The sequence below is a fragment of the Corylus avellana genome, chromosome ca1 (genome assembly GCF_901000735.1).
Source record: "Corylus avellana chromosome ca1, CavTom2PMs-1.0".
Classification (NCBI taxonomy): Eukaryota; Viridiplantae; Streptophyta; class Magnoliopsida; order Fagales; family Betulaceae; genus Corylus; species Corylus avellana.
In genome coordinates this window covers 4,453,252-4,468,241 of record NC_081541.1, presented here as the reverse complement: position 1 = coordinate 4,468,241, position 14,990 = coordinate 4,453,252, and the positions used below count along the sequence as shown (strand labels likewise).

The 14,990-nt window shown below is 35.8% G+C and overlaps 3 protein-coding genes and 1 pseudogene across 5 annotated transcripts; 1 reads left to right on the top strand and 3 right to left on the bottom strand.

The window, feature by feature from the left end:
* Positions 1–175: 175 nt before the first annotated feature.
* Positions 176–4,304, bottom strand: LOC132164203 (probable calcium-binding protein CML18). Of its 3 annotated transcripts, none has more exons than XR_009438358.1 (2): positions 750–985; positions 176–654 (listed from the first exon to the last, which is right to left on the bottom strand). XR_009438358.1 is itself a non-coding variant. In XM_059574643.1 (2 exons), exon 1 carries the CDS (start codon positions 3,751–3,753, stop codon positions 3,262–3,264), a length of 492 nt encoding a protein of 163 aa, XP_059430626.1. In that variant the 5' UTR covers positions 3,754–4,304; the 3' UTR covers positions 176–654; positions 3,260–3,261. The 3 variants fall into 3 exon arrangements, 2 of the variants coding, with proteins under 2 accessions (XP_059430626.1, XP_059430636.1); XM_059574643.1 differs by lacking the exon at positions 750–985 and adding an exon at positions 3,260–4,304; XM_059574653.1 differs by lacking the exons at positions 176–654; positions 750–985 and adding exons at positions 2,307–2,355; positions 3,260–4,304.
* Positions 4,305–5,974: 1,670 nt separating this feature from the next.
* Positions 5,975–6,568, bottom strand: LOC132167770 (uncharacterized). The gene has a single exon (XM_059578798.1). It carries the CDS (start codon positions 6,566–6,568, stop codon positions 5,975–5,977), a length of 594 nt encoding a protein of 197 aa, XP_059434781.1.
* Positions 6,569–8,995: 2,427 nt separating this feature from the next.
* Positions 8,996–11,320, top strand: LOC132167764 (lysine-specific demethylase JMJ13-like). Its single transcript, XM_059578789.1, has 8 exons — positions 8,996–9,293; positions 9,428–9,584; positions 9,703–9,919; positions 10,006–10,059; positions 10,147–10,226; positions 10,318–10,595; positions 10,675–11,064; positions 11,157–11,320. The coding sequence occupies exons 1-8, from the start codon at positions 8,996–8,998 to the stop codon at positions 11,318–11,320; spliced, it is 1,638 nt and encodes a 545-aa protein (XP_059434772.1).
* A 514-nt stretch (positions 11,321–11,834) lies between these two features.
* LOC132167759 (inositol oxygenase 1-like) overlaps positions 11,835–14,990 on the bottom strand; it is a 3,651-nt pseudogene continuing 495 nt past the window's right edge.

Here is a 14,990-nt window from a genome sequence, read left to right as displayed (position 1 = left end):
TTTTTTTCTTCCCTTTTTCATTTTTATTTAAAGAAGGACATGGATCTACTTATTGATAAAAGATCTTCAATGAAAAAGTATTTCTAATTATTAACATATCGTAAGCTTCACAATAGTGGAATCAGAATAAAGTAAGATCAACAAGATCAGGATTATTTGTTTTTGGCAATTAAGATTGAATTAAATTAAAATATACACTAGAAATACAAAGACACCGGGGCATGCCATCGCATGCATGAAAAGAAACAACAACAACCACATAAAGGAAAAGGAAATATTACATTTAGAAGCCTATGAGCTAAAAGTGTTGGGACAACGACCCAAAGATCTCTCCAGAGGTTGGCTCAAGTGATAAGGACTTTGGTTTCAGGAACATCTTCATCGGGTTTAAGGTTTGAATCCCTTTGTGTGTAAGCATTTCTTGGGCGCTATGCCTACCAACTGAGACAGAGTTTTACCCGATTTGTGTGGAGAAAACGCTTTATACGGGTCCCAACATTTACTTGAAAGGTCAAGAGCCCGTTATATTTCCCGAGAATCCTAGCAAGTTGTCCGCCCACTTGAACTTAATGGGAAGTGGACTGCTAGGATTCCTATGCCTATTCCAGTGATTTCCCATGCCTATCCGGCTGCAGCCTTCAACAGCTTTGGGATCTGCATGCATCCAAACTCCATACGGTCAGAAAATAATGCTAATAGAAACATGCATATATGTATGTAAATGTGTTTGAGAGAGAGAGAGAGATTACATTTCTGGGTAGACATAATGTGATAATCTGGTAATTCACTGATTCGATCGATATATATGAAGCCTGATTTGGATGCAAATCTTGCCTTTTGATTCTCTTTTTGTTTGAGAATTTGAGAATATCTCTATTCTCTTCCATTTTTTTTTTCACATGAACATCTAAGAAAATCAAACAAACAAAAACTAAGCTTCTGCTAATCTCTCAAACTCTTTGAATAAGAGCCCTAAATTTCAAGAAGGTTTAATTTCTATGAAGAGTGAGTAAGATTGCACCATGTTTGAGCCTATTTATAGCCGTCTGGGTGTAAATCACGAGGCAAGTTGCACTAGAAAGCATGATCTGTTTTTTCTTTTTCTTTTTTTCAAATTTATTTCAATGGTAGGGGGAGGCATGATGTATTTCACAACCTGACAAATATTGTTTTGCTAGCATTTTAGATAAGGATACTTTTCATTTATCATTTTAGATAATTAGATTATAGTTTAGATATGATTTTGACAAATCGAAATGCATGTAATTTAAGATATTATCCCATCAAATACATTATTTAAATGATGATAATTGATGCTAACTAATTTAAGATATTGTTGCCTTATGCGGGCTCATCTAAGATATTGTTGCCTTATGCGGACTTAATGGGCAAAAAGAGAGGTTCTAGTCGTAAGATATCTAATAAAACCGTCATTTCAAAATCTTGTAAATATTAACTCTTTACGGTAAATTAATCTTTATGAATTTCAAAGCAAATGGAAAGAACCTTTATTGTAATACGACGAATAAGGGTTAGGGGTTCTAAACTCAACGGTGGCAACTAAATACGTACAAAGGTTGCACTCATTGTGGGACTTAACCTAGCACCTTACGGCATGAACCAACAACAACCATGCACCACCTATATTAATGTATTTGCTAAAACTCTCTTAAAATTTATCTTTGAGATAGAACTAAGATTAGCCTCTTGCATGGTTTTCAGCCATTACTTATTAATCCGCGGTTGATGAGGTATTTGGATTTTTCATAAAATGCAAGTAGTGTGCAGGTAGACCATAAGCTCTTCCATTAATTGTTTGCTTTGTGTGTTTCGTTATTGTTTAGGCCACTTTTTGATGCCTTAGTTATTATTTTAAGGTCTTCCACTCAGTGGCGGAGCCATAATTTCCGTTTAGGGGGTCAAGATTAAAATATGAAGTTCAACAAAAATTAATTAAATTTATTAAAACAAAAAAGTATAAATAACAAAATAAATAAACATTTCAACAAAATTTAATTATTGTTTAAAACATAAATATAAATTACAAATTTTTTGTCGGGTCTAGTGTTAATTTATTCGGTTGTAGTTTGGAGGATATTGACATAATTAGTATTTTGGGGTGGACATCGACAATAGAGCGGTAGTTTGAAAGGGTATATGTACTTTTTTTTTTTTTCTTTTTAAATTTAAAAATAAATAATAATAATAATAATAATAATAATAATAACTCGTATATTTTCAAGCCCATGAATGATAGATGCCAGCCTCCAAGAACTTGACCACCCCTTTCAGTTTACTTTCCTCACAATTTCCTCGTCACAAGAGAGGTGGGCATGTTTCCTAATTTCTGGTCTGCTACTCAAAACAAAACCGCGTACAGCAAGTTTCATGCACCCAAAAAAGTGATAAAAATAAAATAAAAAATTAGCCACGTAATTTGAAGAAGATAATTGCATTACATCAAGGTTCCTGAATATATAAGTAATCAGCATTTTCATTGCTATTTCTAATAGAAAAACAGAGAAAAACAGAGGGCATTGCAATTAAGGTCTCCTAAAAAAATATCATTAAAAGCCCCATAATATATAAAATACTTTAAGAAATAGCATTCAAAGGCCCCTAAAAAGGGAGAAAAAATAAAACCTAAAAAAATTATATTTTCTTTCACAACTCTCAATCTCCTATATATGTAACTCTTTCTTCCTATTGAGACTAGTTTTACCCCTTCTATTATTTATCCCTCTCACAAAGATCACATATTCAATGAGCCCTTGTTTTCCTATTTTCTCTCGGTCACCAACTTCTAGCTTCTATTGTTCTAAAAAAAATTGATTCAATCTAAAAAGGAGTTCTTGACAAATTTGTTCTTCATAATAGATAAAAACATAACATCAAACTCAACGAAGAATTACTAGCTACACCTACAATCAATAATTTTAATAAAATTAAAAGAAACATTGAAAATCAAATTCGTAGTAATACCCAAATGTGTAAATACAAAGAATTTTAAGAAGAACACAACAAGAGTTGGTAAAAGATAAAGTGAAGGATGTGTAAAAGGAATTAGAGACTGAAAAGTCCTGTTTGTGTGCATGGCATGCACTGCAAGCACAAACTCAAATCGGCCAAACATGGTATCAACCACAAGATTCAAAATTTAACCTTCAATCATTCCCCACTCGACCATTTTCTCAGCATCCAAACATTACCAGTAAAAGGAAAATCAGAAAAGGCTAGCCTAGATACACAATTTGGATACCTTCAAGCCCAAGAATTGTCAAACGCAGCCGAGGAAATCGCCCGAGAAAACTCCTGAAAACTGATACACCCATCGCCATCCGTGTCCGCCTCCTTGATCATCCCCGTCAGCTCCTCCGCCGTAAGCGCGTGGCCCAACTTGGCCATCGAGTGCGCCAGCTCCGCCGCCGTGATAAACCCATTTCCGTCCCTATCAAACATACGAAATATCTGCCTCAGCTGCTCCTCTGTGTAGGGGCTCTTCGCCGGCACAAGATCAGGCTCCACGAGCGTCACAAACTCCGAGAACTCGATCAGCCCGTTGCTGTTCTTATCGGCCGTTTGTATCAACGCCTCCAGCTGCTCCGGGCTTGGTTTTAGGCCGAGTGATCGGAGCAGCGACCCGAGCTCTAGTTGAGTCAAGCTCCCGTCCTTATTGCAATCAAACGATCGGAAAATGTCGCGTAATTCGGCGAGCTGCTCGTCGTCGAGCTTCGCCGGCTGTTTCCCGCTCATCTTGGATTGAATTACTCTCAAAATTCGCACTTTTCTCTTATCTTCGGACTTCTCCTCACTTTCCTCGCACAGTCTTTCCAAGTCCCTGAAATGATAATTCAGAGAAATAATCGCTTCGCCCAATTTGAACTCCAATGATTCTGATTGTGCAAATAATCATAAAGCTTGAAAATTTTCGACTAAAACCTCGAAAAATATGCGAACCCAGATGGAAAAATTCTCTCAATTTCACTCTGATCCCCCCCCAATTTCAACTCTTCACAATCAAAATTTAGCTCTTTTCGGGAAAAGAAAAAAAAGAGATTTTTTGTTCCTTTTCTACTTAACCTTGGCAAACCTGTGAACCCATATAGGAAAATTCTCCGAATTTCACCTTGATCCTCCCAATTACAACTTTAATTTCCAGTCAAAAATTTCATCCGAACCAATCAGATCTCAAACTTCTTCAGAATTCAAAACAAAAAGAAACTGTAGCCGAGTTGTGAATTATATTATACAAAGAACTCGTTCTTTAGCTGAATTTACGGATCTGCGAAGGACGTGCAAGTCGTTATCGATAGAACCCGTAGCCCTAATCCCCTGCCAATTATATATACAAATAAAAATTGGATAAATAAAAGACAACGTCAACAATTTAATCTCTTGGAATTAATTCACTTGGCTCCGGCATTTCGCTAAAATAATCATTATTTGTTCAAAAAAAATGTTAGACATATAAATTTTTTTTATGTTTAACACGTGTCGCTACGTTATTGGAAAGTATTATTTGTTTATAACATTTTTGGTCAAACTAAACCTACCCTTTGTTTTTTAATTTCAACGAAGTATGGAAATCATAGATGAGTGTGTTTTAGGGGCACCAAGATCGTGATGTGTTATGACTTGTGAGAGGTGAGTCTCTTTGGAGATGCTCAACTATTGACTTCAAAATTTTATTTTTCATTCATTTTATTTGGGATAAAATTATAAAAATTTACTCCTTTTTATTTGAAAAACAAATTTATGTGATCATAAACTAGTGCAATTTATTTTTTCTTTTTCTCTGTTTCAGGTCGTACTTTTTAATATTTTCTTTAATGATGCAGTTGGTCACACGGTCAATCTCAAATAATGAACGACCATAAAAGAGAGTGAGTAAAAAGATCGTAGACTTGTCGGAGGTCTTGATGGAAATATCTCCTATGCTTAAAGTTAGATGATTGGAATTATCAAAGAACCAATGAGCTACTTGATAAAATGCTTGACAGTAGGCCGTCAATAAGGTATGTAAAGGCCGCATGTTGGATCGAAAGAAGCTTCCAAAAAAGCTTCTTCACATCTAGGCTTTAGTAGCCCCTGTTTTATTTATTTAATTTTTTTTTTATTTTACTAAAATTTAAATTCAACAACATACATTCCATAATGCATGCCGCATTACTACTAATAAATATTCATGAAGCTGCACCTTTCAGTAAATCAAGTCGCCACTCTGTTTCTACCATTTCATCATTTGTATGCCTATTATTCATCTACAACATGTGTAAAGAATTGCAGCCTCTCTGTTTTGAGGTTGTCTTGTGACGTCATTCCCTATCGTGAGATTGATTTCTTTCTTTTCTTCAAAATAAACTCCATATTATGCTGCAAGTAATATTTGAAGCATTCTAAATATCTTATAAATTATTCTGTTTCGCTTTGGGAAGAATGTCAATTCAAAACACATCCAATGAGTAGGCAAATTCTTTTCTTCTTTTTTGGGTTTCCTCTAGTCCTCTTCATATGTGTTGTAGATACACTATTCTGTATTGTTGCATCATAGAGATAAGATTAGTATTAGATAGGTTTAAGGGTTAATAGTTGAAATTCCAATTCATTAGGATTATATTGGAATTATGATTAATTAGAGTTCTTATTGGTTTATCAATCTATTGTAGAATATTTAAAGAGCATATTGTTGTTAATCAAGAAGAATGAAGAATTATTAAGCAAAAGCCATAGACAGGTATACATAAATCGCCTCATTGTATTGATTTGATTTCAATGAATAATGTTTTTGTTTTTTTTCATTTATAGTAGATATACATAATTTGTTCATGACAAAAATTGAGTGCAAACAAATTGTAAAAATACAAACACATTGTCTGAATACATTCATATAGAAAATTTTCCTACAGAACTTGCTGATAATCCAATCAACAGGCAAGTCTCATCTCATCTCATCATCTTCAACAGCAACAGATGATCAAGCAAATAAAGGGCCACAAACAGGACTAACGGCGCCAGCAGTGGTACCCATGAGTATGCGGCAGCGGCACTTCTTGCGAACCATGGGAGTAGGAGGCGTAGTGGGGGAATTTTGTTCCTCCATCACCCTTTTGGGGCTCGGAGTTTTCTCGCCGGTATTACTCCCATCATCGTCAATAGCAGCAGATGAAGCAAATAAAGCCTTGCAAACAGGACTACCGGCGGTGGTATCCATGAATGTGCAGCGGCGGCGGCACTTGTTGAGAACCATGGGAGTTGGAGGCATAGATGGGGAACTTGATTGCTCCTGCACCCATTTGGTTGTTGGAGTTTTCTCGCCGGCATGACACCCATCATCAGATGAAGTAAATAAAGCCCTGAAAACAGGACTACTGGCGGTGGTACCCATGAATATGCGGCGAAGGCACTTCTTGGGAACCATGGGAGTCGGTGGCGGAGACGGGAAAATTGATTGCTCCGGCACCCTTTTGGAGGTCGGAGACAGGGTTGAGAAATCCCCATGCAACTCGGTGGAATGCTTCCACCCCACCCTCTGGGTCGGAGTTTTGTCGGTGGAATAAATTTCTTCCATTGAAATCTTTGCTAACACAAGAACTTGTTGCTAAAAATTGAGGGATGGCGTGAAGGCGGTGAACTTGAAGAGGCTCACACAAACAAAGAGCTTCTTGGACGAATGGAGGGATGGGGTGAAGGCGGTGAGACTACTACGGTATATATAGCCACAGGCAATCCTTTTCTTGGTTGGACACCGACAAGAAAAAGGAAATTCAAATTTTTTTTTTCAAAAATCTTTTTCCCTTTATTGGTTGGAAAATCAAAAAAGAAAAAAGAAAAGGAAAACCGGAAGCAAACGGAATTCTTTTAAGGTGGGAGACCAATAAAAAAGAGGAAATTGATTTTTTTTTTTTTTTTCTAAAATATTTCCCTTTTATTGGTAGGAAAATCAAAAAAGAAAAGGAAACCCAGACCAATCCCTTATCCCCAAAATTTAATAAACCGACTTAGAAACATAACGGCTAGGGCCCAAGTACAGCTGGCTGTTTGCTTCCGCATATACACCCTATCTAAGATATTTCCACGTATCACTCAATGATACGATTGTCGATTTGAGTTTTTTTGATACGAGGTGCCGTACACGAAACTCGCTCACACAGTCATAGAGGACTGAAAGCAGTACACCTTAGACGGGGTATTTTTTAACTACCAACGGTTGCCAGCAAGTATAAAAGGAAACTGCAACCTTTGAATTTTGTAATTCTTGAGAGGTTTCCGTTGAGATCTTTGAGAGGTTTCTGTGGGGTTTTATTTTCCGCATCTTGTCTCTCTCAAGTTTCCCAGAAAATCTCTTCTTTGTCTGGCTCCTATGTTTCCGCGGTATTCCCCTTCTCTATTCCCCTGTCGTTACCTTTTTCCTTGTTTGGTTGGTAAGAAACCGAAAGAAAAAGATTAGTCAGAATTGAAATCATTAGAACATACTTCGGAACTTGAAGAAGAAAATCAACCTCACAACTGGGATAGAAAGAACAAGAAAAAGAAAAGAAGAAACTATAAAAGCCTTTCTTTTTCTTTCTTTTTCCTCAGTTTTCTCGAGAATCAAGCAGAACATGTTGGTTTCAAGATTGATGGGTTATACTACGTTCGGTTCTCTGAGGTTGTTGAAAAAGAAAAGAAGAAACTATAGAAATCTTCTTTTTCTTTGTTTTTTCTCAGTTTCCTTGAGAATCAAACAGAACACGTGGGTTTCAATATCTGCGGTGTTTACTACATTTGGTTCTTTGGGGTTGTTGAAAAAGAAAAAGCAGAAGCTATAGAAATCTTTTTTTTCTTTCTGTTTTCTAAGTTTTCTTGATAATCAAACAGAACATATGGGTATCAAGATTTTTGGTTTTTAATACGTTTGGTTCTCTGGGGTTTCTTTATTTCACTCTGTAATTCCTGTATGCTGCGTAAAGTTCTGAATCTAAGAGAAATTTGTTGATTTTTCATAGCTATTTTGTTTCTGGTTTTTTTTCTCTATCATTTATCAGATATTGGAATATAATTCTCTGTGAACCATGCGTTTTGAACTAAATAACTCAAGTTCCACCCCAATTTCCAAATCTAATCTAGAATAACTAAAGAGCCTCCTCTTCTATTACTGGATATTTAGGAAAATATTGCCTTCCAACTTTCTGCTTATGTTGAATAAGGAGAAAACTTGAATTAAACTTTATAAGATATGCGCAAGCCTTTATATATATGTTGTTTGATTTAGTAACTTGATTAAACACAGTTGTGGCCCTTTCTACCATCTTCTCTTTTACCCAACCGTTCTTAGTATGGTTATGTACAGTAACAAATTCTGTCTTGTTCTTGTTTTCTATTGACCTTCACGCAGGGAAGTATGATTTTAATTGAAAGATATTGTAGTCCATACTGTTGAATGAATGTTTATGAACAGACCTAGGAACCCCTTTTTCAGTATGAACAAACAGTAAATTAGAGCTAAATTTTATGATGATGATGATTTTATTGCTATATATTTCATGTTATCAGAACTAAATATACAACATTCTCATTATGCTATGGTGCCAGGCCCTATCTGGTGTCCTTGGGTACATTGTTAGGCTGTGGCTTAAATTATTATGAATTGTGTGTGCTATTGAATGTATAACATTCAAGAAAATCCAGTGCAGCTCAGGGTCAGACCAAGAAGGAATAAAAAAAAGTATCTTTTTTTATCATAATGTATTCTGGGAAACCATTGGTAATGGGAACAATCTGTTGATGTTATTGTGTGTAATCTTAATATGAAAGTAAATGCACCTCTCTGTTGATGTAGCAAGGGTTCTTTTGTTAATGGAAACAGTGTGAAGTCCTGAAGTTCTTGCCTGCAACTTAAAGAGAATTCATATATTTACCATTTGGGGCAAATGAATATTGGTTTTGATTGTTCTCCAAATTTGTGTTTCAGGTAGTACCATATATTGTTTGAGTTTTGTTTGGTGAGAGCGATGAGATGGAATCCAGAATGATCCATAAAGTTAAGCATCGAACTAATAAGAGAACGCAAATACCAGTGAAGGACACAAAAGCTTTCACATCATGTGGGGTGAAAGTTGTTACTGATAAGAATTGCTTCTCTCAGTCCACTGCAAAAGAGGTATCTTCAAAGTACAAAGTGGATAAGTTTGACCTTAGAGATCAAGAATGGACAGAAAAAATTTCATCGTGTCCTGTATACCGTCCATCAGAGATGGAGTTCGAGGATCCTGTAATTTATCTGCAAAACATTGCTCCTGAAGCTTCCAAATATGGTATATGATAACTGATAATTGGTTATGCTAACATTTTCTTATTTGCAGTTAAAGCTTTCTTGTGTGTTAACAACTTCTTCAATGAAAATTCTTTAAATATCCCTGAATCAATTTGTTCCTTTACCAAATTTCAGGAATCTGCAAGATTATTCCTCCAATAAATGCTTCTGTTCCAGCTGACATGGTACTAATGAAAGAACTCAGAAACTTCAAGTTTGAAACTGTTCTGCAACCTCTTCGTCTGGCTAAATGGGATGTAAATGACAAGGTCTCGTTCTATAGGAGAGGAAGGTAACTCTTTCATAATCTAAGCTACTATCCAGTTAACTCCATGATGAGATTTAGTTGTCTGAGCACAACTTTCTTTTTTCTTTCTTCTTTTTTTTTTTTTTTTTTTTTTTTTTTTCAGGAAATATACCTACCGTGAGTTTGAGAGAATAGCAAACAAGTTGGCTCGTCGATTTCCTTGTTCTTCATTTATTCCTCCTGAGTACATGGAAAAGGTGTTCTGGCATGAATTGGCCCATGGAAAGAAACGAACAGTTGAATATGGAGTCAATGTTGATGGCAGTGCCTTTTCATGTGATCCTAATGATCAGCTAGGGAAAAGCAAATGGAACTTGAAGGTTTTTATCCTAATTTTGTCTTTCTGTCTCTCATCATTCCATCGTCTATATTATAATTCGTATACAACTCGATTCTTTGATTGCAGATTCTGCCAAGGCTTCCAAATTCCATTTTGCGTTTGATTGAAAGAGATATACCGGTATGCTGACCATTGTTCAACTCTTGGCTAAATTTGTCAGTCTATCTTATTAGAGCTTTGGTCTTAACTTTATTGAGTTGGTTTCAGGGAGTAACCCATCCAATGCTTTACATTGGAATGCTATTTGGTATGTTTGCATGGCATGTGGAAGATCACTATCTATACAGGTACATCTTACTACATTTGTTGCTTTAGAAATCGTCTAATTCTTCAAAGCTGTGTTCATATATTGATGTCCTTCACAATTTTCCTTACCAGCATTAATTATCATCACTCTGGTGCGCCAAAGACTTGGTATGGCGTCCCTGGTCATGCAGCTCTTCAGTTTGAAAGGGTAGCCCATGATCATGTGTATTCTTGTGATAACTTTTCGGCCAATGGAGAGGATGGTGCTTTTGAACTGCTTGCAGAAAAAACAACAATGTTTCCTCCAAGCATTCTCCTAGAACACAATGTACCTGTGTACAAGGCTGTCCAGATGCCTGGGGAGTTTGTTATAACCTTTCCAAGAGCATATCATGCAGGATTTAGCCATGGTAAATCTCTCTCTCTCTATCTCTCTCTCTCTCCCTCTCTCTCTCTCTTCTAACTATTTCTTGCTGGGTTCAATTTTAGGTTTTAACTGTGGTGAAGCAGTTAACTTTGCTAGTGGTGATTGGTTCCCAATGGGGGAGCTGGCTAGGCAACGTTATGCTCTTCTTAACAAGATCCCAATGCTACCTTATGAGGAACTTCTCTGTAACGAAGCAATGCTTCTATTCAAATATTCTATGCAAAAAAATTATGGTGATGATACATTCAAAGATTCTGTCTCTCAACGTTCTGTTAAGGTTTCTTTTGTACGCCTCATACAACTGCATAAGCAGGTTCTTGAGCGCTTAGAAGTATCATCTACTTACCCACATGCTCAAAGAACTCTAGTATGCAGCCTCTGCAAGAGAGACTGTTACTTGGCATATAATTTGTGCGAGTGGTGCTATTCTGATCCCATCTGCCTTTTTCATGGTATGAGAGTATTGCTAGATCTTAATGTTTTGTTTCCATGTAGTTTTTAAACACCTGAGATTGGTTGTACTAACTCTATTTGCACAATCTAGGGATTAATTCACTTCATTGTTCGTGTGGGAATGAACGTACGATTTTCCTGAGGGAGGACTTTTCAGCAATGGAAGATGCAGCTCAAAAATTTGAGCAGGAAGAGGAAATATTGCTGAAGCTTCAGAAAGAAACAAATTTTGGTGATGACATGCGACTGCAATGAAGTAAATGAGTTTCAAGACTTTCAATTTCTTAGAGATCTGCTGCTGCCATAATTGGAAATCCCATTTACAATGCTGAATTTGTTCTGAACTATATTCTAGAACAAAAAGAAAACCATTCACTTTTCATAGTCATTTCATTTAAGTAACCTTTGTTGTTCATTTTGTGTGTGTCTAATTTGTTTATGTTCGGGAAATTTAAAACCGGACAAGCATCAACAAGAAGGAAGAAATTCCAAAGGAACTACTAGCTCTGCCTCTGATGTAACTTTACGGGTTTGACATTACTGAATTTCTTACCTTAGAAGACTTTCTAACAAGGAATAATGCAGAGAAGCAATTTTAAGCAAGTATTTTTCCAACTCTAAGAAGAGAATAGTTTATTTGAGGTGTTGGCTCTCCTTGTGATTAAAATTGCCCAAGTGAATGGAAGCACAGCCAAAAAGGCAGCATTAAAGAGCATGAAGTAAAGACTAAGCCTTTGGCTTTTTCCAGTGTCTTCCAACCTCCAAGGGTTCACCATCTGAGTTTTGATGGAAAATACTGCAAAAAAAAAAAAAAAAATCCAATTATTGAAAAAAATGAGTATTAAAAATTACCAAAGCACAGACTTATGAAATGGTACACACCTTTTCAATGAGGTATAGATGGTATGGCTTAACATTTCGACGTCAATTCCAACCTTGCTCTTACTATAGAGGTCATATTGGCTATACATATTTTGTAGAACATTTCGACGTCAATTCCAACCTTGCTCTTACTATAGAGGTCATATTGGCTATACATATTTTGTAGAAATAAGAAAATGAGTTTTGTTGTTGCAATCAGCTCCACAAGAAATGACTCATTGTTTCAAAGAAAACTGGTTTGAAGAAAGGAACCTGCAAATTTAGTGAACAGAAAATGGAAGCTTACTTGAATATTTTAACCCACTTCAAATTCTGTCGATCCTCTTCATTCAATAGGTAGTGATATGCATCTTCCTTGTGCAATGCTGCAAGATGGAAAGAAAAAAATCATCTCTTCTTTAAAATTTCAAATTATTGAATATTTTTTTAAATGATAAGTTAGAGGATAAAGTCAATGCTTATGGTAAAAAGAGTGATATCAGAATAACAAATAATGCAGCTGGAGGCAGAGTTGTTTCATTTTCCTTTGCAACCTGGAGATTTGGAAGCAACCTTATTCTAGTCTCTTTGTGGAATAATATATGGTGGAAAACTATAATATTGAAACCATATTAAGGCTTATTTACTAAAAAATATTTGAATGTTCAGAGGATATACCAAGTACATGTAATCATCATGCCCCCATGACATCAGCACATTTTCTAGTCCACATCCCTCAAGAGTAGATTGCAAGTTTAGTGTTGTAAGCAGGGTTGTTGTAATCTGGATTGTCCTTCAAATACTGCAGCACAAACATTTCTTTCGTTAGACTGACTATATTTATAAACATGTCAAGCATTAATTAGCTAATGTTTTTGAGAATAAATAGCTTGTGATGAACAATTGATTTGTCGAATGCACTACCAACAGGAAATGTATACCCTATAACATTAAAATTTACCATCAGATTGAAATGATTTAAAAATACAAATATATGCATTCCCATATATTTGGTAAAAGCACATTTCTCACCAACAACAGCCCACTGGGGCAGCTCTCCAAATTTAGAATGAAAAAGAACCTTTCCAAGATCTGAAATCCATGCAAAAATAAGGTGTCAAGTTGTTAAAGTGGTGCTTAATTTATCTGAATTTGAATATATAATGGAGCCTGCTGACATGCATGGTGATTATCTGATATTACGCATATTGGCGAAAAAATAAAGAAACAAATAAACTCAAGGAACTGATATTCTGCATTTTAGCCTTGGAACAGACACTAGGAATATGCATACCATGAATAACGGCAGTCAAGTGAAGCCAATCTTCATCCGGGTAATCTTTTCTTATGGCTTCAGCTGACTGCAGCAAGTGCTCAATCTGAGGTTCGTCCAAGTCAGGGTCACTTTCATCCACAAAACTGTTAAGCAATTCAATGCATTCCCATATGCTAATCTCCACTCTGTTCAATTTCCCATACTCGTCCCTCGTCCTTTTTACCTGCATTTGCATTCCTATTTTCATATATCAAATTGAATCCGTGCAGTCGGCGCAGTTAATCGTTTAAGCATTAACTTGATGAAGGTGTACATACATAGTCATATGTTTGGTTGATGTGGTTCAACACTGAGTAAGCAATTTCTTTTTTCCTTTTCTCTTTTACGGTTTGTACTCCCTACTTTTTTCGTTAATGATTCAATTGGTCACACGGTCGATTTCAAATAATGAACAACTGTAAAAGAGAGTGAGTAAAAAGATCATAGACTTGTCGTCTTGACGGAAATATCTCTTATGCTTAAGTTAGTTGATTGGAATTATCAAAGAACCGATGAGCTACTTGATAACTGCTTGACAGATAGGCTGTCAATAAGGTAGGTAAAGCCCGCATATTGGATCGAAAGAAGCTTCCAAAAAAGCTTCTTCACATCTAGGCTTTAGTATGCCCCTGTTTTTTTTTTTTTTTTTATTTGCAAATTTTTATTTTACTAAAATTTAAATTCAACAACATACATTCCATAATGCATGCCATTACTACTAATAAATATTAATGAAGCTGCACCTTTCACAAAATCAAGTAGCCTCACTGTTTCTACCATTGCCTGCCTATTCTTTATCTACAACATGTGTAAAGAATTGCAGTCTCTCTGTTTTGAGGTTGTCTTGTGACATCATTCCCTGTCATGAGATTGATTTCTTTCTTTTCTTCTGAATAAACTCCATACTATGCTGCAAGTAATATTTGAAGCATTCTAAATATCTTACAAATTATTCTGTTTCGCTTTGGGGAGAATGTCAATTCAAAACACATCCAATGAGTAGGCAAATTCTTTTCTTCTTTTTTGGGTTTCCTCTAGTCCTCTTCATATGTGTTGTAGATACACTATTCTGTATTGTTGCATCATAGAGATAAGATTAGTATTAGATAGGTTTAAGGGTTAATAGTTGAAATTCCAATTCATTAGGATTATATTCTTTAAAATTAGAATTATATTAGAAATATGATTAATTAGAGTTCTTATCAGTTTATCATTCTATTGTAGAATATTTAAAGAGCATATTGTTGTTAATCGAGAAGAATGAAGAATTATTAAGCAAAAGCCATAGACAAGCATACATAAATCGGTTCATTGTATTGATTTGATTTCAAAGAATAAAGTTTTTGTTTTTTTTCATTTATAGTAGATATACATAACTTGTTCATGACAAAAATTGAGTGCAAACATATTGTAAAAATACAAACACATTGTCTGAATACATTCATATAGAAAATTTTCCTACAGAAGCTGCTGATAATCCAATCAACAGGCAAGTCTCATCTCATCTCATCATCTTCAACAGCAGCAGATGATCAAGCGAATAAAGGCCCACAAACAGGACTAACGGCGCCGGCAGTGGTACCCTTGAGTATGCGGCAGCGGCACTTGTTGTGAGCCATTGGAGTAGGAGGCGTAGTGGGGGAATTTTGTTGCTCCCGCACGCTTTTTGCGGTCGGAGTTTTCTCGCCGATATTACTCCCATCATCGTCAACAGCAGCAGATGAAGCAAATAATGCCTTGCAAACAGGA